Here is a 27,187-nt window from a genome sequence, read left to right as displayed (position 1 = left end):
AATAACTTTTTCGTTAAATTATTACATTGAATTAAATTTAAAAATTCTTATGTGGAGTTCAATGGCGCTTCCTCTACTAGAGCAAAATTTTAATATATTTTTAACTTTATGTACAATTTCAACATATAATATCTTAAAAGCCAAATTAATCACCAATACAATTTGTATCATTACAAATATCTCAAAACGAGTCCTTTACTCAACATCCAACACTAATCCGTTCCTCTGATATACGAAGAAACGTAATTAACGAAGCCCCTTTAGTCGGTGTCGCAAGTAAAAATGATAAATCTGTTTCCATTGCCGTCTCTGTGGATGCTGGATGGACCAGTTTCTCGATAAATGAATCATTTCAATTTTTTTCTCATCAAATCGACATCGACGACGACGACCAACTCATATCCCGGGCTCGTATGTCACTCTCGTGACGGCCGAGACTCCATTATAAGGGGGCCCGGGGAGCACCGGGAAAGACTTGTTTGACTTGACCATACGTGTTATTTATTAACAGGCTACGTGGGTGCACAACCTACGGTTAATGGTTATTAATATTAATTTGTTAATTAGAAACTGATTCACATTTGTGGCATTGGTAAAATTATGTTTGTCGATTAATGGAGGTGGTTGATGTAATTTAAATATGATTTATATGTTGATAGAGTTCATGGTCTTAAAGAAGATAATGAAATATTATGGATCTATGAAAATTGGTTTTAATAAAAAATTATTAAAGTTTAAAATAGAGTTGCCAAATTTTGATTGCTATTGATTTAAACAATTTTTTATACATACTAATGGGAAAGTTCATGCTAATTGCAGTTTAGGGCAAAGATTTTAATTTATTTAGATTTTTTATTACTGGAAATACTTTTCCTTTATTTTTAATTTTTATCTAATGATAATAGATGTTTTTAGCAGTTGTAGTTGATATTGATATTCAAAAAAAATATTCAACAAATTATGCAAAAAATTAAAATTATTTTAGAAATGAATTAGCTTTTAACATATTTAATATTAAATATATTTATATATATAATATGAATTAAATAGAATTATTAAACATAATTGAATGAAATTTAATTACATAATGTAATTCTGTATAAAAATAAATTAATTTATTGTGTGAATATAATATAATTATTATATTGTATAAATAATTATGATTCTGAGTATCAAAATCATTTTCAAATTGATTAATTTATTAATTATTTATACAATTTATTTATACAGAATCATATTATATAATATTCTGGATTGTATAAGAATTTTTAAATTTTAAACTGAATTTTTAAAATTTTTATTACTTTAATCATGTTTTATACAATTTATTTATAAAATCGTACGTTTTTTTAATTATATTCAATAATGCTTTTTGATTCACATGAATCAATAATATATTAATTATAATATACTTATATAGTACTCATGAATTAATGAATTTATTTTAATAAATATTTATTTTAATATTTTTCTATAATTGCTGAAGAAGATTACAAAGCATTTTGCTGTATTCATAGATATTTAAAATTATTAATTAATATTTTAAAATAATTATAATAATCAATCTAATTAAAGCAATGAAACATGAACTATAGTTCTATCATATAGTTTTAAAGGTTAATCTAATTTGGTAAATAAATATTAAACAATTTAAATCTAGAAGAGCTTTAAAGATATTTGTGTATATTACAATTTTTCTTATATTTTCAATAATTATTTGCCAAACAATGAAAATGACGTCAATTTTTTTAATTCAGAATTTCTTATAGTTTTACAGTTATTATAGAATAATATTAAAATAGTTATTTTCTTCGATTATTCAAAATGTTGGTTGCCTCTGCCTTTTACGTTTAATTTCAAGCAAAAGCAATCTAAGTGTTAATATCAAAATATTATTTAGTATCATATAAAGAATAATTTTTATTTTTTGCGTTTGTAATCGATTTTTTAAAATATGTATTGCTTTTAGCTATGGAATTTGAAATTTACATGTAGACTAAAAGATACAATGATATTTTGATTGAAAATAAATTTATGAAGAAGTTTTTAATTTATATTAATACTGGGGACATCTACAACTTGATTATGTAGTTTTTATCCAATTCAAGAACTAAGTATGAATAAATCTAACAAAAGTAAACTAATAGATTTCTATTATTTATTGACAGACTTTTAGTCTACTGGATTTATATTAATTTAACAAAATAAACACATAAGTTATTACCTATTCAAATCAAATAACATTTGAAGTACAAAATTTTATAGTCATTATATACAAGTCTTTAAATTTTAATTTCTAAAAACTTGCTTCCAACAAATTGAAATTACCTAAAATATAAGTATAAATATTTGTTATATATTGCGTAAACCAATATAAATCATTTCATACAATAAAATACATCTTTTATTCCCTTTTATACAAATGTACAAATATTTAAATGCAATTACCTAAATTAAATGTCACGACATCACCAACAGATCATAAACTATAATTCGTCCAAAGAAATCAGTACTTTTCTCAAATACAAACTTGAGCTGTTTCACTTGCACCGATTGACTCAATTTAAAATGCTGAAGCAAATTATTATCTTCAGGATAAAACGGTTCTGAAGTAGATTTATCTTCATTTATTAACATAACATGACAGTCTTGGCCCACAAACCCGCCTTGAAATTGTATTGAAAAACTAGAAACTGTTACCGGTTCTGTGAAATTTAAATGTATCCATTGAGGTGAACCCTGTAAAGGAAAGGATAGTAATTAATGAATTGTGAATATTGTGGTAGGATTTTATATGTGTTTACTTGATCAGAGCTCCAGCAAGAATCCAGTTCTCCATCGAACATGCCAGATTTTCCATATTGTTTAACTTCTTTGTTAAGGACAGAACTTACTCTAATAAATTGATTGAAAGTAATTATTGAGTGATTATTGACAATCGTAATTAATAAAGAATTAAGTTATAAATATTGAGGAAATTAATATAACCTGCATTGAAAGTTAACCTCTTTTAATATGTTTGTCATTATTCCAGCAACGAAACATGAACTGTATTTATATACAATAGATATAATCTTTTGGTTTGTAATTAATACATAAACATTCAATTAAATGTTTAAAAGTTAAAATTATAATAAATATTTAAATTTAAATAAAATGTGACATTTTTTTATTATTTTATTCCATATTGTTGGTAACGTCTTAAAATTTTTGACAGGTGTATCTAACTTCACACAAGTTCGTTTGTTGACATTTTATTATTTCGGTTAAAAATTATTATCGCATTTTTTTAATTGTTTATATATATTTCAGAGTATTACGAATAAATGGGAGGCTCAAAATGCAAAGTTTTAACATGCAAAAATAGTCAACAAAAGACTAAAGGTGATCCTTTGGAAAAAATTTCATACCACAGATTTCCTAAAGACACAAATTTGAGAAATGAATGGATCAAAAGAGTGTGTAAGGACAAAGCATTCTCCGAAAATGCAGTTTATTACGTTTGTTCTGACCATTTTACTTCTGACGACTTCGAAAGAGACTTACGATCCGAACTATTAAAAATTCCATCGAGACCAAAGCTGAAACCAAATGCAATACCCAGTTTACTTTTAGAACAAAATGACGATGGTGGAAGTTTGAAACAAAGTTGTGATTCTTGTACAAAACTACAAAAGAAACTTGATGTTATTCTAAAAGAAAATGAACATTTAAAAGAACAGCTTGCTAAATATAATAAAACAGTAGATTTGCCGATTAAAAGAAAACGTGGCTTTATTATTTGGAATCCTGAATCTCCATCATCTGTATCGAGAATTGTACAAAAATGGAAATCACAGCAAGGAACATCGTAATAATTATTTTATATTAATTTTATTTGTGCCTTATATATGAAACATATAACATATTTATTTCTATTAATATATAAACATTGTAATCATGAATATTTGTTATATTTTTATACTTAATGGCCTTGTACTGATTTTGTTTAAGATAAAATTCTTTTACAATCGATAAAATTCGTTTCAGTCAAATTCAAACATCAACGATGTAATAAACAAAATACTGTTTTGACATTTCTAAATTTCAAGGTTATGTTCACATAAAATTTCGGTTTCGTAATCGTTTTCTTTATTTAATCTTTAAATTATGGTTTGATAATTGAAAAAAAACATTAATATTTATTTATTTTATTCAAAATTAACTTTTGTATACAGATCTTGGATTTTTTATGTAAAACTGTGGTAAGAAAACATACCATAGACTTTAGACATATGTATTGTATTTTCGTGTATTATTATTAATTTAGAGCTTGAAATTATAATGTACATAGTTAAGTATAAGCAATTATGTATTATTTTTGTAGATAAAATTTTTAGTGATACATCATGGCCTTAGCTGGTGCAAAATTATGGAAAGAATCAGCTACATTAATTCTATTAGCCCGAAACAGCAAAGCACAAGTGAAAACAGATAAATTTGACTATAAGGTGCATATAACTACACAATTTATTTTATTTTTTATATTTCTGTCACATAAATTTATTCTTAGGTTCTGGTTTTAAAAAGAAGTGCTAAATCAGGCTTTATGCCATGCAGCTTAGTTTTTCCTGGTGGTGTAATTGAGAAGGGAGATTCCTCTCGGGACTGGTTAGCTTTATATGAATCTTTAGGAGTATCGTCCAGCTCTCTAAAAAGAGTCACTCATGTATCAGGAGAGAGACCGCCTATATTCCAATATAAACCTAGTGAACTCGAAATGAAAAGGTATTATTTGAATGATCATTTGTACATCATCATCTTTTTGTACATCATGATCTTTTTGTACATTGTGTATTTTCAATTATGTGTTTAATTGTGTTCATCATTTTAGAGAAATATCATTGCGGATATCGTGTATACGTGAGACTTTTGAAGAACTTGGTGTTTTACTGTGCAGAGACAAAGAAGACATTCAAAGGGAAGCTGAAAATGAAAGTGTTGCATCTCAATTTGCAACTTTTAAATCTATAGAAGAAGTTAAAAATTGGCAGACAAAAGTAATTTCACTTTTATGAATATATACTTCTAGATTTTGATTTAATTATGAAATTAAATCATTTTTAAGGTCCATAATGATCATAATGAGTTTATACATCTGTGTGAGACCCATTCTTTGGTTCCTGACATATGGGGTACGCATGAATGGAGCGCCTGGTTAACACCCACAGCATTAAAAGGACCCCGTTTTGAAGCTGCCTTTTACTTGGCTGCAGTCAATGAAGTACCTGAAGTATATGCAGAAAAAACTGAAGTTCAAAATGCCAGAGTTCGTATTTAAGTTTAGTTAAATATATTAAGACAGCAATAAAATGATATTAATATTTTGTTTATAGTGGAATTCTCCTGCGGAGCTTTTAGAATTGCATGATAAAGAGCAGGAGTGGTTACCTCCACCACAACATTATGAACTTTCCCGGCTTGCAGGAGTAGAACAACTGGATAATGTAGCAACATTTGCAAAACAGAGGAGTAGTAAAGGCACCAAGTTATTCTATCCCATATTTGTTAATGCAAAAGATGGAATTATACATCTTTTACCAGGTATACTCATAATACAATGATAAAACCAGATTGAATATAATTTATTGTTTTTGTACTCCAGGTGATAAGCATTATCCAGAGAAACCCAACTTGGAAAATGGAGAGGGTGATGCAAAGCATCAGAATGATATTCCCATGGAGAAACAAAGACCAAGTGACGGCCCTGTTCATAGAACTGAACACCGTCAAAGATTCTTTAAAATGCAACTTGTCGTATCTGAATTTGAGCCACACTGTGGCCATTTGAAACCTATTATTAACACAAAGCCTAAACCTGTAGTTGATTCGAAGTTAAAAGTAACTGTTAACGTGGCAAAACCACAACAAACTAAGAAAACTGTTGTTGTTGATGCTAAGACGAAGGTAACTCCTGTTGCTGATGCTAAGACAAAAGTAACTCCAGTTGCTGATAAAAGCAAGCAAGTGAAGCCAATTGTTAATAAAGAAAAACCAAAAGATGATGTAGCAAAAACAAATTTGAAAAAGACTGAAGTGAAACCGAGCACGAGCCCAAAGAAAATAGCATCAAAAGAAGAAGTGAAGCCTGTTGAATCAAAAGATAAACCAGAACAATAATTATGATAATCGTAGAATTTGAAATTTTATAATACATTCCATATAAGTATGCTCCACTAATTATTATGTTTGTAAATTTTGTACATAGTAAACAAATATACCTATTTTATATATTTTTAAATTAATCATAGTTTTTATATTGATATACAAATGTAATATATAAGTTTTTATGATAAATGAAATATACACATTAATTTTAGCTAATAATTTTATTGAATGTAATTTTGAAGTAAAACTTGTTAATTCGTGTCTATACAATTTATATATTCATATAGTTTGTGTTAAATTAGTCAATCAAGTCAATTATTTTGAAGGCTTGAACTTGTTTATGTTTTAAATAAATTAATAAATATCTGTAAGTCCTCTTGCAAAAAGATTTTTATCTGTTATATGATAAATACCTGAATTTAAAACTGTGCTCTTATCTAAAGGCTACTCTTTTGAAAATACAGAATGGTTTAAATACCAAGTCATTATATAAAAATGTTTATACTAGTCTTTTATAAATAATAATATTATTTGATTGTACTTGTTGATTTTTCAAAAATGCCGCTCTTGTGCCATGTGTAAACCACTGTGAAGTTTGTGTTCTACAGGTACTAATAATAAAACAATTTTTTTAAATTAAAATACAATTTAGTGACAAAAAGCTTTGAATAAGTGATTTTTCTGATAATATTCATTATTATTATTTATTTTGTTTTATGTAAATGCTAATTATTATCAAATAATTGCAATTATTTGATGTTTTCTTGCAGAGGTTGGCAACGCAAACGGTAGAACGTTGCATTGTGGGAAAGCGAACCTCATCGTGTTGCCACGACCATCACACGTATTGCTCGTTCATTCTCTCAGCACCTATTGTGGAACTGGTATAGTTATTTGACGCTCCTTCTCGAAAACATACAAGTAAGTCGAACAAATTTAATATATTGAATTCATTATTTAATTTTATTGTAAATATTGTATTTTATGCATTATTATTGTCGTTTTATCATTTTATGTGTATTTTGTTGTATTTTGCACGTGGCACCCTAACCCCTTTCTTTATAGAACACGGCCGGCGAAGAAAGTAATTCGATATTAGGTAGTGATTTTAAACAGTGATCTTGCTTGGGATTATACATATTTCGTTTTAATTATCGTGTAAAGTGTATTTATTCGCTGTGCTAGTGAAAATATGGTGTTCTATGTTAAATCTGTATTTTTCCACACGTGGTGGATACACCGCCTTATCTTATCGGTTTACATGTCTTTACATGCAGTTGCATATGTAGAATATTTTTCAAGTGCTGTTTAAATCGCACCCCGAATAAATCGCGATGTTTTTGTAAATTTTCCGAAAGCAATTAATGTACTTGTAATGGCGGCCGCCTCAGCATTCGCTTTTGCCGGCAGCCATATTGTGGTGTCATACGCCTCATGTTTTACATTCCTTATTAGTCATTGCACGTTTAATTTGATTTCTTTCGTTTGTTAGTTACAATCTTCGGGTAATTGTACGAATTCTAATGCTGTAAATATTATTTTTGTTATGATTGAATACTAAATGATTGTTTAACTTTCAGAACAGCCATGGGAAAGGAAAAGGTTCATATTAACATCGTCGTCATTGGACACGTAGATTCAGGTAAATCCACCACAACTGGACACTTGATCTACAAATGCGGCGGTATCGACAAGCGTACAATTGAGAAGTTCGAGAAGGAAGCACAAGAAATGGGCAAGGGATCCTTCAAGTACGCTTGGGTTTTGGACAAATTGAAGGCCGAACGTGAGCGTGGTATCACCATTGACATTGCCTTGTGGAAGTTCGAAACCTCCAAATACTACGTCACCATCATCGATGCCCCCGGACACAGAGATTTCATCAAGAACATGATCACTGGAACCTCACAGGCCGATTGCGCCGTCTTGATCGTAGCCGCCGGTGTCGGTGAATTCGAAGCCGGTATCTCCAAGAACGGACAAACCCGTGAACACGCCTTGTTGGCTTTCACCCTCGGTGTAAAACAACTGATCGTTGGTGTCAACAAGATGGACTCCACTGAGCCACCATACAGCGAGAACCGTTTCGAGGAAATCAAGAAGGAAGTATCCTCTTACATCAAGAAGATCGGTTACAACCCAGCAGCTGTTGCTTTCGTACCAATCTCTGGATGGCACGGAGACAACATGTTGGAAGTTTCCACCAAGATGAACTGGTTCAAGGGATGGAACATTGAACGTAAAGAAGGCAAGGCTGACGGCAAATGCTTGATTGAAGCTTTGGATGCCATCTTACCTCCAGCTCGTCCCACCGACAAGCCCCTCCGTCTGCCATTGCAAGATGTCTACAAAATTGGAGGTATTGGAACAGTACCAGTAGGCCGTGTTGAAACTGGAGTCTTGAAACCAGGCACTGTTGTTGTATTTGCCCCAGCCAACTTGACCACTGAAGTTAAATCCGTTGAAATGCACCACGAAGCCTTGCAAGAGGCCGTACCCGGAGACAATGTTGGTTTCAACGTAAAGAACGTTTCAGTCAAGGAATTGCGTCGTGGATACGTCGCCGGAGACTCCAAATCCAGCCCACCACGTGGCGCCGCCGATTTCACTGCCCAAGTCATTGTGCTCAACCACCCTGGACAAATCTCAAACGGATACACCCCAGTATTGGATTGCCACACCGCTCACATTGCCTGCAAATTCGCTGAGATCAAAGAAAAGGTCGACCGTCGTACTGGCAAATCCACAGAAGACAACCCCAAAGCCATCAAATCCGGAGATGCTGCCATCGTCACATTGGTGCCTTCCAAACCCATGTGTGTCGAATCCTTCCAGGAGTTCCCTCCATTGGGTCGTTTCGCTGTCCGTGACATGAGACAGACCGTCGCCGTCGGTGTCATCAAGTCTGTGAACTTCAAGGATGCCTCCGGTGGTAAGGTCACCAAGGCTGCCGAAAAAGCCACCAAGGGAAAGAAGTAGCTAGATCTACCGATCTGCTTACTGCAGATGTTCAACACTGTAATGAAACACTACTTCCATCGCAAAGCGTTTCGAAGAAAAAAGGCCTCATTCATTCCTTTACTATATGTTTTTTGACTCAGCTTTATATTTTATATGACTATTTTATAGAATAATAATTTTATTTTCTGTCTCTATATTAAAATGAATTTTATATTAATGTATGGATATTATGTGCTAAGAAAGAACTTGAAGAGATTTGCCAGCTGATGTGTTATTATAGTATGGTAATAAATTGAAGCCCAAAAGTATTGATTGCATTTTATTATTATTTATTCAACATTATATACATAAACATTTATCTTTCAGGCTTATTAAATTTCAATTAACATTACAAATCAAATTACATAAACATTTATTTTTCAGGATTTTCAAGTAATATAAATATTTTATAGAAACCTTCTATAGTACTTTACATTTGTATGTAATGTTACAAATTATAATTCAGTCATCAAGATATAAATTATTTAGTAATATTTTCATTTCTGATGACGTTTTCATGGGGGCGCTAGAGAATAATATTATAATTGAATTCCCTCCGTCGGTTATTGTATTGTATGCGCCGAAAATAGGTGCGGAGGTCAAGAGCACCGTTGAATTTTTCATAACATGCCAAATATAGAGCGGCGTTATCTAATTCCGTTCCGGCGTGTTGTCCACCCCGCGCGCCCCGCCGGACGACCCGCGCGAACTTCACACTTTACGAACGAATTCGTGAGTAGTAGTTGAACTCGATTATTAATATTGTAAACGTCAAAATAAAATGATAAATGGGGATAAATAATTACATTTTAAATGTGTAAAGATAAATGGATAATTTGTGTGATTAGTCTGATGCTCGTTGTTGTGCAAAATGTTTAAAAACAGGAACGATAGTAATGTAGTTTATAAGTGCACTGTCAGATTGTTGGAAGATACGGATATTTTGGAATGTGAATTTCAGGTACGTAAAATATTATTAAATATACTTATATTTAAATATCATTTTATATGACATACTAAATAGTTGGTCCATACTAACCTATAATTTTTATTAACATAATCAATATCACTAACATAAATTTATATTATTTTATTTATAACATAGACTACCAACTTTTGTGTATTATGGACCCCTTGAGCTTTGCCATGGAAGCCCTATTTCCCAGATATAGAATATTTTTCACATTTCTTACTGTACTCAAATTTAATATTGAACATTTAATGCAGAAGTGTAAGGTTTATACATTGCATGAAGAATTTGAAATGACAAATTACAGTAAGTAATAAGGTTATGTTTAATTATCAACATTTGGCCTTAAGATTTAATTTTTACATGCTCGAGTCTACATCTCTTCAGTAATAATGCAAAACCTTCTTTTGTATATGCATTACAATGCTTGGTTTACATTTGTCAACTATCTTTTAAAATGTTTTCTTCGGCATCCAGAAAAACTACAATGAGCCCCAAAAGAGCAAATAATATTGCCAAGTATAAGTCTTTCAGCGATTATGATATAGGTCTTTATAAGTCCAAAAGTATCACTTTGGACTTTATATTATTGACAGTATAAAGTGTAGTTGAGATCCATTCCTATTTTTATATTATCTATACTGATCTATATTCTATAATTCATTTCAAATTTGTACAATAATTGCAAACCTATCAATTTATAGATCAGTCGACATGCAAAAATGTATCTAAATGTTTTTGCTAATTTTAATTATACTTTATTATACTGCTATGTACTTTAAACTTCTTAAAGAATCTGCTGGCTTCAATAATATTGCAAAATTATTGAACAAACAATAATCTTCCATCATAAGTAATAATTTATTTAACTGGATATATAAAAATTAATCAGTGGTAGAATCTTAAAATTTATTTTCAGAAGTATTATAAAGAAAGATATGTATCTTCTGTAAGACCTAACCTTCATTACTAACTAGTTTACTTGTTTCTGCATTTGTTATTGTTTATGAATAGTTCTAATATTATTTATCTACTTTTCAGCCCCACCATAAAGGAAGATATCTCCTGGAGCATGTTTGCGATCAACTAGGGCTCACTGAGAAGGATTATTTTGGATTGCGATATGTTGATGTCACAAGACAAAGGGTATGAATTGTTTTATATATAATAAAAATTATTATAATATTCCTACAGTCAAAAGCAATTTTTTAAATAAAAAATAGATTATTAATTGCATGAATATATAATATCTTTTTAAAAACTTACATATTTGATACTATATTTCTGATTTATGGAATGCAGCATTGGTTGGATTTAGCAAAAAATATATTAAAGCAAATGAAAGGTAAACAGTCTTTGTATATAACTATTTAATGTTATAATTTCTCTCTAGATACTCAAAAATTCCTGTATTCAAAAATAGCCTTCTATTTTTAAATCAGAGCTGTGTGTTTCCTCATGCACAGATTTTTTTTCTTGAGCTGATAGATTTTATGTATGCAATGATATTTTTGGAATCCCTCACAGAGCTTGATTACATCTTCACATAAAAAATAGAATAAATATTAATATGATACTTCCTCGTCCCTAATCATAAATATTTAATTAGAATTTAAGCAAATTTAATAATTTATCTACATCTGTCTTATAATTCTCATTATATTATTACTAGATGTATCTTGGCCTCCTTTATTTTCCTTCCGAGTTAAATTCTACCCAGCTGAACCCCTTTGCTTGGGCCCCACGGGACGTAGTGCCCTTTTCACCCAGCTCAAGAGAGATTTGGCCCATGGAAGACTATCATGCTCAAGTGGAGAATGCGCTGCTTTAGGTGCACTCATTGTCCAAGGTTAATATTGGCTCAAACACAGATTGCAATTAAAGAATCAGATTTGGTTATCAAGTTTATATTTTTTATCATTTACAGATGAGTTAGGTGACTATGATTCCAACACTCACACCGGTGACTATGTGGCTAGGATTCGGTTCTCAGTTCGACAGAGTGATGCCTTAGAAAAAAGAGTAAAAGAACTACATGCAGCTCGAGAGCCTGGTCAAGAGGCTCAAGCATGCAAGGATGAATTTGTGAGACTTGCCAGCGGGCTTGATGCTTATGGAGTGGACCCACACCCCGTAAAAGTAAGATGATAATAGATAGATAGATACTTTATTCAAATTCAATATTGGTAATACTTGGAGGAATAAGTTTTAATGATGTTAATGGGTTTCATTTTGCAGGATCATAGGGGCAGTCAGTTGTATCTCGGTGTAAACCATACTGGAATTGGTACGTTTTCTGCAGGAAAGAGAATGCAGCATTTTAAATGGTCTGAAGTGCATAAATTGAATTACGAGGCTAAAATGTTTATAGCACATCTTACCTACACAGATGTAAGTAGAAATAATATTCTCAAGCTCTAACTTTATTATATATATATATATATATATATATATATATATATATATATATTGATTTATATTTATATATTTATTTGATTTTAATTCTTTTTCTTTTTAGAAAAAGCATACAATAGGATTTAAATGCCCTACTGGAGCAGCCTGTCGACATTTATGGAGATGTGCCATTGAACAAATGCTTTTTTTCACGTAAGGATAATTAACACTTTTGTTAATCAACCTCAAACCCTATACATACTTGTTTTATTTCTAGATTACCAAGCTCTTCATCTTCAAATACCATATCAGGTGGAGGATTTCTCTCATGGGGTTCACGCTTCAAATACACAGGAATGACACAAAGAGAGATGCTCCAAGCACTTAGGCATAGTGAACGAAGGGATGGCTCACGAGACAGTGATGGTACAACAATTGATGATGAAAATGCTTCTGGATCAGCAAAAGATGGCACACGTAAAGCCAGCAGTGTTCCAGCTACACCTAGCTCACCCCAAACTGACTTAGGAAACATAAGTTAGTAAAAATTAGTGTAAAATGTATGGGGAAATGTAATGATGTTATTTTTTTGTGCAGGGTATAGCAGTTTGCCACGATCAGCTTTATCAGCCCCTTTGGCATCAACAACTGATGTGGGATCGGCTATTGATACAATTGGTGGACTGCCGTCTTTAGAAACAGTTTCTGAGGAGCAATTAGCTTTACACAGAAGAGGTTAGATTCAAACTTGAACTGTAATTTAAAGTATTATGCTAAAATTGTGTGTTTTTTTTAGGTCTCACAGAGATGCACATGGCCAGTGATTCCTTTCCAGGAGATTTCTACATTCGAGATTCGATTGAAAATCATTCATCTTCAGAAAGTCAGTCTATAGCTGATACGATGAGCAGGCATACAACTGAACCGGCTATTTATAAAGTTTCTGTAAGTTGATGATTGATAACCAAACTCAAACCGTATTCTATACAATTATGTCATTTATTTACAGCATGGAGCAGCTTCTCAACTGCAGTTAACACAACCAAGTACTACAGTAGTAACATCTGTCCTTAATCATCATGAGCACCAATCACCCACATCGACTTCTAGCGACCAGCAGAGGAGAGCTAAGAAGTTTCATTTACTGCGAGTATTTGTACCGTCTTTCATATCAGTCCTGCTGATATTTTTAATATCAGCAATAGTGTTATTTGAAACCGAAACCGATACTTTATCATCAATGAGGAATATTCCTGAAATGCTAGTTTTAAGACATCAGTACTATCAGCCAGTCCGGGATTATATTTTAGACATGTGTTGTGGGACTAAAAAGGTTGTAAATAATAATAAATCAAATTTGTGATTTCATTAGAGAATATTGTAGGTTTTAATAACATTTGCCAATTTTTAAAGCTTTAAAGGATGACACGTTTTTTTAAATATTACATTTTCAAAAGATTCGAATGAAATTAGAAGTGTTATTTTGTGATGTTTGGGAATTTTTTTGAACGTACGAAAATAATTTGTTTACATATGTACCTTTTATGTATATATGTATGCATAGGTACTCACAAATATCTCAAATTTGTACCTAAGCAGTCAATTAAGGTTAGAATAGTATTTTTATTATATATATATATATATATATATATATATATATCCATTACAACGGTGATTTTTTAATATTATTCATTTTGGACCAATCCAATTGTAACTAGTTGTGTATATATTAATTAGTGATTAATAATTTCTAGTGTAGATGCTTTGTCGGTGCAATGGGGGTGTACCTTGTCGGATATGATGTTCATATTGGGCTAGCATTTAGTATTAAATTCATATACAACCATTTTTATTATCTTTAATCAAGTTTTTTGAAAATTTTATACAGCAATACATTTTTTCTTAATAGATTTAAAGAAACTTTTGTTCACTCATGATTGTGACTCATGAATATATGGAAATAGATGAAATGAGATGGTTTTATTAACTACCCAAAGGAGTAAAAGAAGTGTTGTGTGTATTTTCTCAATGTTTGAAACCATTCTGAATAGTTTAATACAAGAATTAAAAACAGTTTGTGTATGTATAAGAGTTGATTTTTGCAAACGTTTTTTTCTTCAAAAACGGCGAACATCTTTACTAAAAGCCTGCGAAATGTAGTGTACTTAAAATATAATGAAATTTAGAATAATAGCGTAAATTTTAATTAAACTGTTAAAAATGTTACAGTTTCAATTTGAAAAGTTGCTATATCTTAATAATCATTGTTTAAGCCAAATATTCGACAGATATATTCGGAAAATTTAAGCAACTTGGCCTAAGGCAAAAAATCACTTACATCTGAATAAGTTATAAATATTTCCAGAATAAGATTTTTGTTCAAATTCAAAGACAAGTGCTGCAAAAATTTGAAATTCGCGCGCAAAATTTATTTATTTTACCTTTGTATTTTATATGTTTATACATTTCATTCGATACGTGATGATATACAATGTACAAATTGTTATTTTATACAGAAAAATAATACGGTTGCAAGCATAATTATTAATTAATTTATGTTTATTATTCCTTTTAATGGCGACGCTGTTTTCTCGATGAATCTGACATCTGCGTCTGACACTCTGACGTGACATTGAATCTTTGCGTTTCAGGTTATAAGACTTTTTTTTTTCGTATTTCGTTGTTATTTTAGAACTCTGATTAAATTATATACAAAAAAAGAAATGACAGAACATGTTAAAATGAGCCATCGGGCCAAAAAGCGAATTAAAGAAGCAAAACGAAAAGCTCGGCCCGGTACATATCATAATCAAAATTCTTAACCTCCAATTGTCAGGACAAATACTAAGCATTTTCTATTTGTTTTATTGTTCCAGAATTAAATACGAAAGGATCATGGAACGCTCTAAATTACGCCGAAAGATTCGATGTTTTCAGGCGCTTCACGGACAATGTAGAAAGAATTAGTGAAAATGAAGTCTCACCTCAAGAATTCATAGACAAATACGAAAAGATATATAAACCGGTGGTTATAACAGGGTGTCAGGAGCACTGGAGGGCTAATTATAAGTGGACCATGGACAGGCTTGCCAAAAAATACAGAAATCAGAAGTTTAAATGTGGTGAAGACAATGAAGGGTACAGTGTTAAGATGAAAATGAAATATTATATCGAATACATGAAGCACACACAGGATGACAGTCCATTGTACATATTTGATAGCAGTTTTGGTGAAGTAAGTAGAAGAAACATAGTATTAACATTTAATATAATATTGATATCTTGAATGCATTTGGACATATATTATTGTGTCATTTACTAGCATGAAAGAAGAAGAAAGTTACTTGAAGACTACACTGTGCCAATTTATTTTCGTGATGATCTATTCAAACACTCTGGTGAAAGACGTAGACCACCATACAGATGGTTTGTGATGGGGCCAGCCCGATCTGGAACAGGTATTCATATTGATCCTTTAGGTACGAGTGCTTGGAATGCTCTAGTTCAAGGACATAAAAGGTTTGATAAATTATTGTGTATTTAACTACACAGATTTATATTTATATTTCAATTATTTTTTAAGGTGGTGTTTGTTTCCAACACATACTCCAAAAGAATTGATTAAAGTTACTGGAATGATTGGTGGAAAGCAGAGAGATGAGGCTATTACTTGGTTTAGTGTAATTTATCCCAAAACTAAATTGCCGGATTGGCCTCAAGACTGTAAACCTGTAAGTAAAATAAATACAGTTATGATTTGTAATTAAACGTCCAATATTAATAAATACAATAAAAATATTATCAACAATGATATTTGGATATTCTTTGCTTGAAGAATTCATAAACAATTTCATGAGTACTCAATCAAGTTATTTATGACTCATGTACAAGAATTATTATTTACAATTATACTAATATTTTAAATTACAGATGGAGATTTTGCAAGGACCAGGCGAAACTGTTTTTGTACCTGGAGGCTGGTGGCATGTAGTTCTTAATTTAGATGACACGATAGCGGTTACACAGAATTTCTGCTCAAGAACCAATTTTCCTGTAGTTTGGCACAAGACAGTGCGTGGTAGACCAAAACTGAGCAAAAAATGGTTAAATGTGTTGAGGGTTTGTATTTTTATATACTTTTGTTACTTAAAATAAATTTATTAGATTATTAGAATTGTTTTTGTTTTTAGGTAAAAGAACCAGAGTTGGCGCAGCAAGCAGTCATGGTAGATCTAAATAGAAGTACCGGAGTGGCTTCAGATAGTTCAAGCAATTCCTCCTCATCCTCATCAAGTTCATCTGAGTCCTCCTCAAGCGAAAGCGAATGCAACTCAGAAAACAAATCAGCTGATAATCATAAGTTAAAAAAGAAGCATGATTCTTCAAGCGGTAGTTCTGAAGAAGACTCTGGACAGGAAAGCTTGACGGCTCATAAAAAGAAAAAACGCAGAAAATGTATGTTGTGAGTGTTAAAAGGTGTAGGAATCAATTAGCACTTAGGTAAGCTAATTATATTAAATGATTTTTGTTATGCCGTACCAAGAATTTTGTTGTAATCAGTTTTATTTAGTAAAACTCAAGCAAAAGTCTTAAGGTAAAACATATTTTTTATATTTTCAACTATAAAATTATATTTTTTCTAGACAAATAAGCACCCAGATGAAATATATAAAAAATTGATTTATGTGATTCTGCCAGTTTGTTTTGCTTAACTAGTTTCAATTACAAGGGTAATTATTACTATTAATGTTTAGTGTATATAGTTTTTATTATTATTATTACATATAGTATTATTTATTAAGGACATAATACTTTGATATTCATGTATACCAAAAAAACTATTTATGGTGTTCGAAACGAGAGAGAAAATTCTCACATATTAGTATAATTATATAGGTACAGGTACATTTTAATGGAAAAATGTTTGATGAGAAGCGGAACAAGTATTATAGATGAATTCAAAACATTTCTAATTGAACTGCCAAAATAGAAAATTGATATTGTTATTGTACACTGTCTATAGTATTTTTGTAGTAAAGGAGTATTTACAATAAAGAAATATATAGTACCATTGATAAGACTGAATTTATTTTATTGTAGTCGAGATTTTCACCTCGTATGAATAAAGTTTGTTTCTTTGACGTCTAAGTAGTTCAGGTTCCGTCCGCGTGGTGTTCTGCGAGCGGCCATTTGCAAAAATGAGGTTAAAAATGTCTCAACGATAGTTTGTGCAATGTGTTGTGTCAATTCGGTTATGAATTTTATTTCGGAGTGCGATTGTGCGATGCGATTTAAATCTATCCCACGTTTTCAGTTGCACTCATTTTAATTCCATTCCAATCCATCATTTCCTCTGTCCTTTCCACTTTGAATTTGTCGTGTATGTGAAAAATATTGTGTAAAAGCGTTGAACGCTATCTGACTCATGGCGTTTTCACTCTAACCTTTAACTGTCAAAATAAAAAATCTGAAATTTTTGCACAAATCGGGCCAATCCTGGAGTCGGAATTTGTCTGTCGGGTGCTGTCGGGCCCGGAGCACCCGTTTTTATAACTAGTTAAATTTTATTTATTTTTTTAACCTGCGTGTGTAGTGGAATCCTAGTGATAGTTTTTTGATGCCAGAGAACTTTTGTGGGCGGACGACCGAGCTATTCAACGAAAATGGATTCGGGTGCATGTCTCATCGAGTCCGGATTAAATGTGAACATCAAAAGAACGGACGGTGAGTTGTTGCAATAATAATGTAATTTGTAATGAACTTGAGTTGAGTTGATTGTTTCCATTCGGCCGTCATTTTTATTCGACGGATGCAATTAATTGATCGGACGAGCGCGGCCTTTAAATGGACATGCGAGCGTTTTCGAGCGATTTCATTTAATTTACAATGCATTTCCGATGGCCGATCGGCGAGCCCCGCAAATTGACCATTTAATTTAGATGCTACAATACATCGTGAAGCCGACGAAAGATCGAGATCCTCGAAGAGTTTATAAAATCTTCATTGTAACTACAATGTGACCAGTGACTTTCTTTCCTTTTATCCTTGACATAACACCTACATTATTGAATTTTTATCCTTTCGGAACTTAAATTTTTCTTATTTATTTATTCTATATAATTCAAACATTCTGTACTCTAGTCGGCCAATTAATCTGGTATGAGAGATCACAGGAATCTTATAACAAAAATAAATTCTTAATTTTTCTATAACAAACGTTGAGTCTTTTATATGATGATTTACATATGTGAAGATTCCAATTTCTAGTTAACTCAGTGGTTTCCAACCTTTTCGTGACGCATATCTTTGTTTCTAATAAAATGGTTGCCTCCTTTAATTTTTTTAACATTGCAAATTTTATAAATACTCAACTGATATTATTATCATTCTGCAAATTTCGATAAACAATATAATTCAAAAACATACATAAAAATAATGATATAATCCTTCTTTCTTATATTATTTCACCAGTTTCAGCTTATTTTCAAAAATAATAATTTGAAACTAATTAAGCTGTACGACCCCCTCCCCTGTAAATGCTTTGCGATCTCAGAAGAATCGCGCCCCACAGTTTGGAAACCATGGATTTAACTTGTAACTAATTTACTTATAAATCTTTTCGCATTCATTTTTATCCTTTACATTGATTCATGGTTTATTCATTTTGTATTCTTTATTCTCTCCAATTTTTAGTTCACTGAAGATGACATAAAATCATTTGTCGAAACGTATGGAAATAATAAAAATTATATACAACATACACAAATTATTAGGAAAACACATATAGAAATAAAAGCAACATTGAGGGAAAAATTACTTGAATAAAGGTCGTGTTAGTAAAATTCGTTTAAATTTTGGTCAGACTGAACGTCATTTATATATTAATTTTTTTAAAATAAATATTGTTTATTCTTTTTTACTGAGATGATCGTTATCCAAGTATTTTTCTATTGATTGTTTTCATCCAGAATTTTGGCAAAAACTAGTGGGGCGCATGGCATCGTGCCTTAAGGCAAATCGCTGGAACTTCTGGAAACTTTCTGGAAACCGCTAGACCTGCTTGCATGAAAATTTGATCAGTTTTTCATCTTTTTAATACAAGTAAATGTTTTTTAAATTATTCAAATCGGACGCTCCGTTCTCTTAAAAATTGAGTTACCGTTTTCGGCCCCTTTTACCCCGTATCTTCGGAATGGCTAGACCTGCCTTCGCCAAAAACTAATCATCACGTCTCCTCATCGATAAGAAATTTGTATCCGCACACACACACATACACGCGCACATACATACACACATACGTCCATCCATTTTTCCAATGTTCAGAAGGTTTTGAAACGTAAAGATATATAAAAAAATCATTTTCGATTTTTTTGCGATAACTTTAACCCGCCCTACGGGAAGTTAAAAAAATTATTATTTTTAACTAAATTATTTGATATAAACCACTGATGTAGAGTCATATTGGGATTCGAAACGTATGGGAAAGCATTTTTGAAAACTAGTTAATTTACTTTGCTTTCTATTTACTCAATTATATCTTTTATTATAATAATATCCATTTAAACGAGTTGAACTCTTAGTTCCCTGGTTTTAAAAGAATTGATTTATTTTTATTTCCATTCAATGGTTTGCGTTTCAATAAAAACATATTGTATAATAGGACCTGATATCAATTTCCGCTTTATTCCCAAATCAATTGAATATATAAATAATGATTTTCTCGATTAGGCGTCCATAGCATTTTTCTAAATTTGATTTACCGTTATAAAAATGTAATTACATGATATAATATAATATATTCTTGGTTAACACGTTGTAAACTGAACTGACAGGCTTATATTGTGGGGCTTCTGTAATTAGGATTTTCTTTAGACAGAGGTTGACAACCTAATAAGAAAGTAATATTGCAATCAGTACGTTTTTTGTGTTTAAAAAACCTAGAATAGCCTAAAGGCGATTTTCGGAATAATTGATGTAAGGTTATAATTTCAATTGGATATTTGATATCATGCTGCCTGATATCGAGATTATTTATGATATAAAATGATGAAATGAAGAAAATAAAATGATATTCGATTATTGAACACCAATTACAGAACTTAAATATATTGTTCATTGAGTTTGTTCAATTTGTTTCTCGAGTTCTATGTTTTTCTTCAAATATGTAGATCTGAATTTATTTATAAATTTGCAATTGTGTGGTGTGACTTACAATTACAATAACATTTTTTTGAAATATCACTTTAGAAAGTGTCTCACAATCAGTCTTTTACCAGTAGACCACATAATGGCTAAATTCTGTTCCGAATGTTCGTGTGAATTTGAAATGCACCAAAACGAAAGTTTTCGGAGGTATTCAAATTATTATTTTTATGTCTTAATAGTCAACTATTAAAATAACACTTTTTTAAATAAATATTAAGTACTATATGTTTTACTATTTATCTTGAAACGCGATTAGAAATCTTCGAATTTTTAATATTTATAGCAAAGAGTAAATAAAGAACAATCTTTTATAATGAAAAATATACTGGATACAATTCATTGATGTCTCTTAAGAAAATAATAAAATTAAAGTAAAAATACGAATTTTATTATTCTTAATATATATATTATTATTATTATATTCTTAAGAAAAAAAGGAAATCGTTAAGAGACATCAATTAATTGTATCTAGCATATTTTTTATTACAAAAGATCGTTCTTAAATTACTCCTCAACTTGCATTTCCAATTACAATATCTTATCAAAGATTTTTCCCCAAAACTGTTGGAATGAATTTTTTCATGTATCCAAATGATAGGGTAATAAAATAATAAAAATATTTTTTTTCATCCTTGTTAAATTTATTATATATTTTTTACAAATTATTAAGCTTATTTCTGTTTTTTTCCTTAATTTTCTTCAGAAATATATTTTTAGAAATGAAAAAATTAACCACTAAAATATTTTAAGCGGTTACATTGGAAGAAAAGAACTCAAATAATTTCCTTTTGACTTTTATTAATAAAATTCTAAAAATAAATGTGAAATCATTAGCTGGGACAACAGCTGGATTGTAAAATGATTAATAATACAAATCATTATTAATTTATTAATTATCATAATGAATCAGTCAAAATAGCTGAAAGAAAACTAGAATCAATTTTTGCCAGATGAATATAACTTATAATTAAAAAAAAAATTGCAAACTATTTTTGGCAACAAATTACAAAGTGATTAATAATCCAATTTAATATTTATTTATTTTTTTAAATTTGTTGCAATAGTTTAAAAAAATCTAACTACAATTAAAAGTTTGTAATAAAAATAAATATAAATATAAAATTTTAGGAATTTAAAAGAAGTATTATACTCTATTTTTGTCAGGTGTTTATACAATGTTTTGAACAAAATTTGAAGAACTGAGTTTATCCAAAAATAACTATTTTGACTACAAATTAGATTTGAATTTTCGGTTTTTATTATCATTTTATTAAAAAGAATTTATTCCATTTTTGTCACGGGTTTATTTATTATAACTTATAATTTTGTACAAAATAGATTTGTATCTTGCAATACTTTATAAAAGAATTGAATTTAAAATAAAAATTTAAATTTTAAAATAAATTTCCAGTTATTATTATCATCATTTTGTTATTTAAAATACTGTGAATCAAATATTGTGTAAACAAATTAGTAATTTCTGAGAGTTCTTAAAATTTATATGTGCGATATAGTATTATCACAACAACTGACTTCAATCTATGTAATTGTAAGATATTTCTATATATTATTATATATAAAATTACATATGTGTTCGTGTATTTGACTTATATTAATAAAAATCTAAAAATAAATGACAAATCATTAAGGACAGTTCCATGTCGACAGCTGGTTGCTAAAATTATTGATAATCCGAATCAATATTAATTTGTTACTTTAGAATCTTATTATTGTCAGGTATATATTAGGTTGTCAAATATCTCCCTTCCGCTTTTTTGCTATTGGTTTATAATACAAAAAGGCGGAAGGGAGATATTTGACAACCTTATACTAAGTTAGAAAATGTAGTCATTAGAAACAATAAACGACTTATAAAGTTTCAAGAACTAAATTTTAAAAACATCATTTATCCAAAAAGACTATATTTGGCTACAAATTACGTGTGAATTTCCAGTTATTATTATTATCACCTTGTTATACTGTGAATTAAATACTGTGTAAACAAAATTAGTAATTTCTGAGAGTTCTTAAAATTTTCATATGTGCGATATAGCATTATCACAACAACTGATTTAAATCTAAGATATTATGTATAAAAATTACATATGTGTTTGTGTGTTTTATGTATGTCTCCAACTCCAAGTAGGTATCAATTAAATACAATTACCTACATGACGATATGTGTTGTATATATCGACAAAAATAAAGAATGAGTCAGAGGAGACGATTCCAAAAAAGGCGAAAGACTTTTATACCAACAAACCCAGATATATAAGATAAATAAATCCAACTCGACTCTACTCGAAAACCGACCAACACATAAATAATATTCGAAACGAATAAATAATTCAATAAATCAAACCATATGTTCTGTATTGACATCAGAATTCTTGCAACAATTGTAATGGACTCTTTGGAAAATAAAAATCTAAGCAAAAATACATTTTTATGCAACTTTTGCGGTTACCGGTTAACATGCTTTTTTGTGGTTAATTTTTTTAAAAATAGTTTTGAAGAAAATTTACAAAAATAACTAGTGGTGTATGGCATCGTGTCTTAAGGCAAATTGCTGAAACTTCCCGCACCGTAATGAAATATTCGAGAAATTTTAAACGTTTTCAAATATATTATTACAAATACTGTAACTTTCATTATTTTTGCTATCTTGTTATATCTGAGCAAATCAAATATAAAACACAAGTCAATTTATCTCCAGAACATTAACAATCGTCATTTCATTTCGAATTCAATTACAAAAAAAAATAGTTGCCTAATTTACACAAAATTGAAAAAGTACTATAGTCACAGTCTAAACGCAGTTGCAAATAATTTCAATAGTTTTCACAAAATTGGAAATGTGCTGCTTCACCCATAAACAGTCTAAACGCACTTGGGTAAACATTTGTACTAGAGTGGCGCTTAGACTGTGCTTAGCCTGGGTAATTTTTTGATTTGAATTTTTAATCCAAAATTACAAAAATATTTTATGGAAAATAAAAAAAGATGTAATATTTTTAACTTCCCTTTAGCTTTAATAGTAATCGCAAAAAAATCGAAAATGAAAATTTTTATATATCTTTACGTTTCAAAACCTTCTGAACATTTTGCCATACCTCAGAAAAAATGGATTTTGTGTGTGTGTGTATGTGTCTGCAGATACAAATTTTCGTCGACGATTTTGGGAACACGGATGTAGCGATTTGAATAATTAAAAAAACATTCGATTCGTATTGATAAGGAGACCTGCTTATTAGTGTTTGGCGAAGGCAGGTCTAGTCGTTCCGAAGATATTTATTTGGCAAAAAGTGCTAAAAACGGTAACTCAGTTTTTAAGAAAGCGGAGCGTCCGATTTGAATAATTCAAAAAGCGTTTTACTTGTATTGACAAGATGAAGAACTGTTCAAGTTTTCATGAAAGCAGGTCTAGCGGTTTCGGAGATCTAGTGAAAAAAGTAAAAACAAATGCCATTGGGCGGTCAAAAATGATCATTAGACATATGCACATCAAATTATCAGATATTTTATACAGATTTCAATAATAAGTATGAATTTTCTTTACATTCCTATGGGTTCCGTACCAATGTTTATGCGTTAGACGATGACGCGGCGCTTACGCGCTTCCATATTTCGTCTCTATGCAGTTAAAGCAGTTCGATTGCTTTGAAAAAAAGTTCAGAATTTCTAAAATATTTCAAAATAAATTTTTCTTCAAAAAGTCTTTTTTTTCAAAAAAAGTAAATTTTTATCAAAAATAATTTTTGTTACGGGAAGTTCCAGCAATTTGCCTTAAGGCACTTATTGTGCCTCACAAGTTTGTCAATACAAATGTATAAAATTTGAAAAGTATTAGATATCGGTTTGGATTTATAAAAAAATATATGATGAATTTCACAAGATGGAAAATTTAAGTTTTTTGGAAATCTCACTGAAAAATTCTGCAGTTCCATTTAAAATAGAAAGTAAATGTGTTCGTGTTTCGAATAGATATAAAATTGTAAGTCTTTGGTAGACATTTCCATTTACATATAGATGATGACACGGAAATTTCAGCCTCAAAAGGTTTTGCCAATCAATAAATAAGGACCTCGTCCGCACGCAATTCTGAAAATAATACCGAAAAGATAAAGGAGAAAGTCCTTCATATAAATTCACTCTTTACTATAAGCTGTACAACTGGTCTAATTTGATTTAATAATGTGTCTTTTACCTCAGTTTTTCGAATATTGTTTTCGATCATTTGAAGAGATGAATTGGTGTGTCAGTAGGCAGTAGAAATCTGTCGGGTGCCCCCTTATAAGGCCAAAGACAGTCGTCGTTCATTGTGAATGTATTTAATATGTGTTCGCTAAAAACTAGATCGCCCACAATGGCCGCGTAATAGACACGAATTCGTCCCGTTCGCGGCGGGATAGTTTGGATTACACGATTACAGGGACGAACTGGGGGGAAAAATAAAAGAAGAATGTTTAGAGTGAATGAATTTGTGAGTTTGTCAATTATTCATATATCTCAGGTATGAATGTGTGAATGTGTGAATGAGTCCTAGACAAATGTTATACAGGGTGTCTCAGAACTTTTTAACTTCCCGTAGGGTAAGTTATTGTAATCGTCCAAAAATCGAAATTGAAAATTTGTACATTTCTTAATTTTTCTTTAAATATCGAAAACAATTCTAATTTTAATTTTTTCGAGCTAAATTTCTGAAGCTCAGTTCATAAAAAATTTTAACTTTGCAATTCAGTTAAAATAATTCTTATAAATATTAGACAATGTCCTTCATTTTAAATTTGATTGATTAAGTTTTGTTTATTTAATTTTCTGTAATATATATATATATATATATATATATATATATATATATTGCAGTATTTATAATAATCTATTTGAAAACATTTATTATTCCTCGAATATTTCATTACAGTACGGGAAGTTTCAGCAATTTGCTTTAAGGCACGATGCCATACATCACTAATTTTTGTATGCATTTATTTATTGTTGATCAAAAAATACATTTCTTTTTAAGACAATATGCTGGTCGAGGGGTGTTCCAGAACTTGATGTTAAGTCGAAATAGGCAATAGATTTAATCATAGCTATTACGGAAAAAAATAGAAAAAAAAGGTCTCATGTAGTTAGTAAATTATGGTTTCTAAATTGAACTTTGAACTTTGATGAACATGTAACAATTTCAGTTATTTGGTTCATTTTTATTATTTCTGTTCTTTGAACTTTAGATCCACAATCACAAATAATATTTCTAAGACTTCAGTCAAAATAATGAGGCAATTTCTGCAAGTTTTCCAGAATTAAGTCTTTTTGTGTAGAATTAAGAAAAACTACTCGACTTTGAGAGGTCCATCTCTATGGCCCTTCTTTAAAATATGCATTAAAGAATGTTGACCAGTTTTATCATAAGTTGGTGCATTAAAAATGATAAATTACTTACCAAATTACTCGTAAAACTTTTTTTATTTTTCTTAGCAAACTATGCAATAAGTACATTCAGCTACAATTATACCAATTTAAAATATCCTATTAATATAGCATAAAATTGTTTGGTAATTTCATGTAATAATTCATTAAAATAAAAAACCTAATGTTAAAAAAAACTATTACCCCGCTCCGGTTTGACGTTGAGTTCTGGGACACCATGTATGTAAATAAGTGATATTCGTATGAACCAAAGAAAGTGAAACCGAACGATTTTATATATGAAAAATTACTATGAAAGACATGAATGATGGATGAGTAATTTCTGCAAGAATTCAACAATGTATGAATGTATAGTTTTTTTTTTGTAGAGCGAAAGAAATGCATTTATGCATTCAAGACTGGTCTTTTGTGTGGGTATGTCGGACTCGATACTGCCTGGGTATAATATCTCCGCTTTGCCCTTGCCTCTGGTCCCCACGAAAACCACCATTAGGCATTACTTCGTGGGGGGAGGATCTAGAATGTTATTATTTTTACACCGATGAATAAATGCGTGAATGTATATTTGTATAAATTACTGCAGAAGTCTAGTATGAATGCATTAACGAATTTGTAAATATGTAAAATCTAAGGTATTTAATAAAATTGATGAAATAATGTGTAAAATATAAAAATAATGCAGAATACAATAATGAGTAAAAGAATATGTTAATGTGTAAAATATAAATGTAATGAATATGAAAAATGTCTAAAACGGTTAAGATGTATATGTTTAAAATTTATGCAGAAATTAATCAATAATGAACAAAAGAATGTGTGAATGCTAAGTTTTTCAGAATCTTTGTGAGAGAATAATTGGATGAATGATTATGTAAATGTTTGAATTTTTGCAGGTGTACAATGAATGTGTGAACTGTGAGGAATGAATGTTTGTCGATTTAGTAGAAAATTTAGTGAATGCTCAAAATTTTTAAGTATAACTCCAAATTATAAAGGAACTATTTTTAGACCAAAACCTAAAATTGAACACCTTTTACA

General features: G+C 30.2%; 6 protein-coding genes across 10 annotated transcripts in view; 5 read left to right on the top strand and 1 right to left on the bottom strand.

Annotated features, from left to right (window-relative positions):
- Window positions 1–2,415: 2,415 nt before the first annotated feature.
- LOC113367933 (nuclear receptor 2C2-associated protein) lies at window positions 2,416–3,125 on the bottom strand. The gene is made up of 3 exons (XM_026609504.1): window positions 2,989–3,125; window positions 2,805–2,895; window positions 2,416–2,739 (listed from the first exon to the last, which is right to left on the bottom strand). The coding sequence occupies exons 1-3, from the start codon at window positions 3,024–3,026 to the stop codon at window positions 2,461–2,463; spliced, it is 408 nt and encodes a 135-aa protein (XP_026465289.1). The 5' UTR covers window positions 3,027–3,125; the 3' UTR covers window positions 2,416–2,460.
- A 621-nt stretch (window positions 3,126–3,746) lies between these two features.
- On the top strand, window positions 3,747–6,210 carry LOC113367929 (nucleoside diphosphate-linked moiety X motif 19-like). 2 transcript variants are annotated; one of them, XM_026609500.1, is made up of 7 exons: window positions 3,747–3,850; window positions 4,367–4,490; window positions 4,553–4,767; window positions 4,874–5,039; window positions 5,108–5,308; window positions 5,376–5,583; window positions 5,645–6,210. In XM_026609500.1, the coding sequence occupies exons 2-7, from the start codon at window positions 4,389–4,391 to the stop codon at window positions 6,157–6,159; spliced, it is 1,407 nt and encodes a 468-aa protein (XP_026465285.1). In that variant the 5' UTR covers window positions 3,747–3,850; window positions 4,367–4,388; the 3' UTR covers window positions 6,160–6,210. The 2 variants fall into 2 exon arrangements, with proteins under 2 accessions (XP_026465285.1, XP_026465286.1); XM_026609501.1 differs by having other exon boundaries at window positions 3,779–3,850; window positions 4,380–4,490.
- Window positions 6,211–6,910: 700 nt separating this feature from the next.
- Window positions 6,911–9,417, top strand: LOC113366635 (elongation factor 1-alpha). The gene is made up of 2 exons (XM_026608272.1): window positions 6,911–7,068; window positions 7,728–9,417. The coding sequence occupies exon 2, from the start codon at window positions 7,735–7,737 to the stop codon at window positions 9,124–9,126; it is 1,392 nt and encodes a 463-aa protein (XP_026464057.1). The 5' UTR covers window positions 6,911–7,068; window positions 7,728–7,734; the 3' UTR covers window positions 9,127–9,417.
- A 476-nt stretch (window positions 9,418–9,893) lies between these two features.
- LOC113366688 (FERM domain-containing protein 5) lies at window positions 9,894–13,923 on the top strand. The gene is made up of 11 exons (XM_026608345.1): window positions 9,894–10,108; window positions 11,159–11,263; window positions 11,420–11,462; window positions 11,790–11,966; window positions 12,045–12,256; window positions 12,356–12,521; window positions 12,634–12,724; window positions 12,789–13,048; window positions 13,109–13,246; window positions 13,308–13,456; window positions 13,521–13,923. Exons 1-11 carry the CDS (start codon window positions 10,019–10,021, stop codon window positions 13,872–13,874), a joined length of 1,785 nt encoding a protein of 594 aa, XP_026464130.1. The 5' UTR covers window positions 9,894–10,018; the 3' UTR covers window positions 13,875–13,923.
- Window positions 13,924–15,007: 1,084 nt separating this feature from the next.
- Window positions 15,008–17,564, top strand: LOC113366191 (bifunctional arginine demethylase and lysyl-hydroxylase PSR). 4 transcript variants are annotated; one of them, XM_026607760.1, is made up of 7 exons: window positions 15,008–15,307; window positions 15,388–15,746; window positions 15,834–16,030; window positions 16,095–16,242; window positions 16,442–16,630; window positions 16,702–16,825; window positions 16,899–17,564. In XM_026607760.1, the coding sequence occupies exons 1-7, from the start codon at window positions 15,235–15,237 to the stop codon at window positions 16,934–16,936; spliced, it is 1,128 nt and encodes a 375-aa protein (XP_026463545.1). In that variant the 5' UTR covers window positions 15,008–15,234; the 3' UTR covers window positions 16,937–17,564. The 4 variants fall into 4 exon arrangements, with proteins under 4 accessions (XP_026463545.1, XP_026463544.1, XP_026463543.1 ...); XM_026607759.1 differs by having other exon boundaries at window positions 15,011–15,307; window positions 16,702–16,837; window positions 16,916–17,562; XM_026607758.1 differs by having other exon boundaries at window positions 15,011–15,307; window positions 16,702–17,011; window positions 17,155–17,561.
- Window positions 17,565–17,736: 172 nt separating this feature from the next.
- LOC113365958 (kinesin-like protein Klp10A) overlaps window positions 17,737–27,187 on the top strand; it is a 70,597-nt gene continuing 61,146 nt past the window's right edge. The window contains exon 1 of the mRNA XM_026607502.1: window positions 17,737–18,235. Coding sequence (XP_026463287.1) covers window positions 18,175–18,235 — 61 coding nt within the window. The 5' untranslated portion in view covers window positions 17,737–18,174. The remainder of the gene's footprint in view (window positions 18,236–27,187) is intronic.

Source organism: Ctenocephalides felis, unplaced genomic scaffold (genome assembly GCF_003426905.1).
Source record: "Ctenocephalides felis isolate EL2017-DRISC unplaced genomic scaffold, ASM342690v1 CF-g0.4_SCAFFOLD_01170, whole genome shotgun sequence".
Classification (NCBI taxonomy): Eukaryota; Metazoa; Arthropoda; class Insecta; order Siphonaptera; family Pulicidae; genus Ctenocephalides; species Ctenocephalides felis.
This window is presented reverse-complemented; position numbering and strand designations above follow the sequence as displayed.

Bases quoted from the DNA above. Each gene is read 5' to 3' on its own strand.
- LOC113366191 (XM_026607758.1), top strand. From the start codon at position 15,235: ATGACAGAACATGTTAAAATGAGCCATCGGGCCAAAAAGCGAATTAAA. The intron at 16,243-16,441 runs GTAAGTAAAATA...TTTAAATTACAG, and splicing joins GGCCTCAAGACTGTAAACCT to ATGGAGATTTTGCAAGGACC. The intron at 16,631-16,701 runs GTTTGTATTTTT...TTTTGTTTTTAG, and splicing joins AATGGTTAAATGTGTTGAGG to GTAAAAGAACCAGAGTTGGC.
- LOC113366688 (XM_026608345.1), top strand. From the start codon at position 10,019: ATGTTTAAAAACAGGAACGATAGTAATGTAGTTTATAAGTGCACTGTC. The intron at 12,522-12,633 runs ATATTCTCAAGC...CTTTTTCTTTTT, and splicing joins CACAGATGTAAGTAGAAATA to AGAAAAAGCATACAATAGGA. The intron at 12,725-12,788 runs GTAAGGATAATT...TTTTATTTCTAG, and splicing joins GAACAAATGCTTTTTTTCAC to ATTACCAAGCTCTTCATCTT.
- LOC113366635 (XM_026608272.1), top strand. From the start codon at position 7,735: ATGGGAAAGGAAAAGGTTCATATTAACATCGTCGTCATTGGACACGTA.
- LOC113367933 (XM_026609504.1), bottom strand. From the start codon at position 3,026: ATGACAAACATATTAAAAGAGGTTAACTTTCAATGCAG. The intron at 2,896-2,988 runs GTTATATTAATT...TCAATTTATTAG, and splicing joins GAGGTTAACTTTCAATGCAG to AGTAAGTTCTGTCCTTAACA. The intron at 2,740-2,804 runs GTAAACACATAT...TTTCCTTTACAG, and splicing joins CTTGCTGGAGCTCTGATCAA to GGTTCACCTCAATGGATACA.
- LOC113367929 (XM_026609500.1), top strand. From the start codon at position 4,389: ATGGCCTTAGCTGGTGCAAAATTATGGAAAGAATCAGCTACATTAATT. The intron at 5,040-5,107 runs GTAATTTCACTT...ATCATTTTTAAG, and splicing joins TTAAAAATTGGCAGACAAAA to GTCCATAATGATCATAATGA. The intron at 5,309-5,375 runs GTTCGTATTTAA...TTTTGTTTATAG, and splicing joins CTGAAGTTCAAAATGCCAGA to TGGAATTCTCCTGCGGAGCT.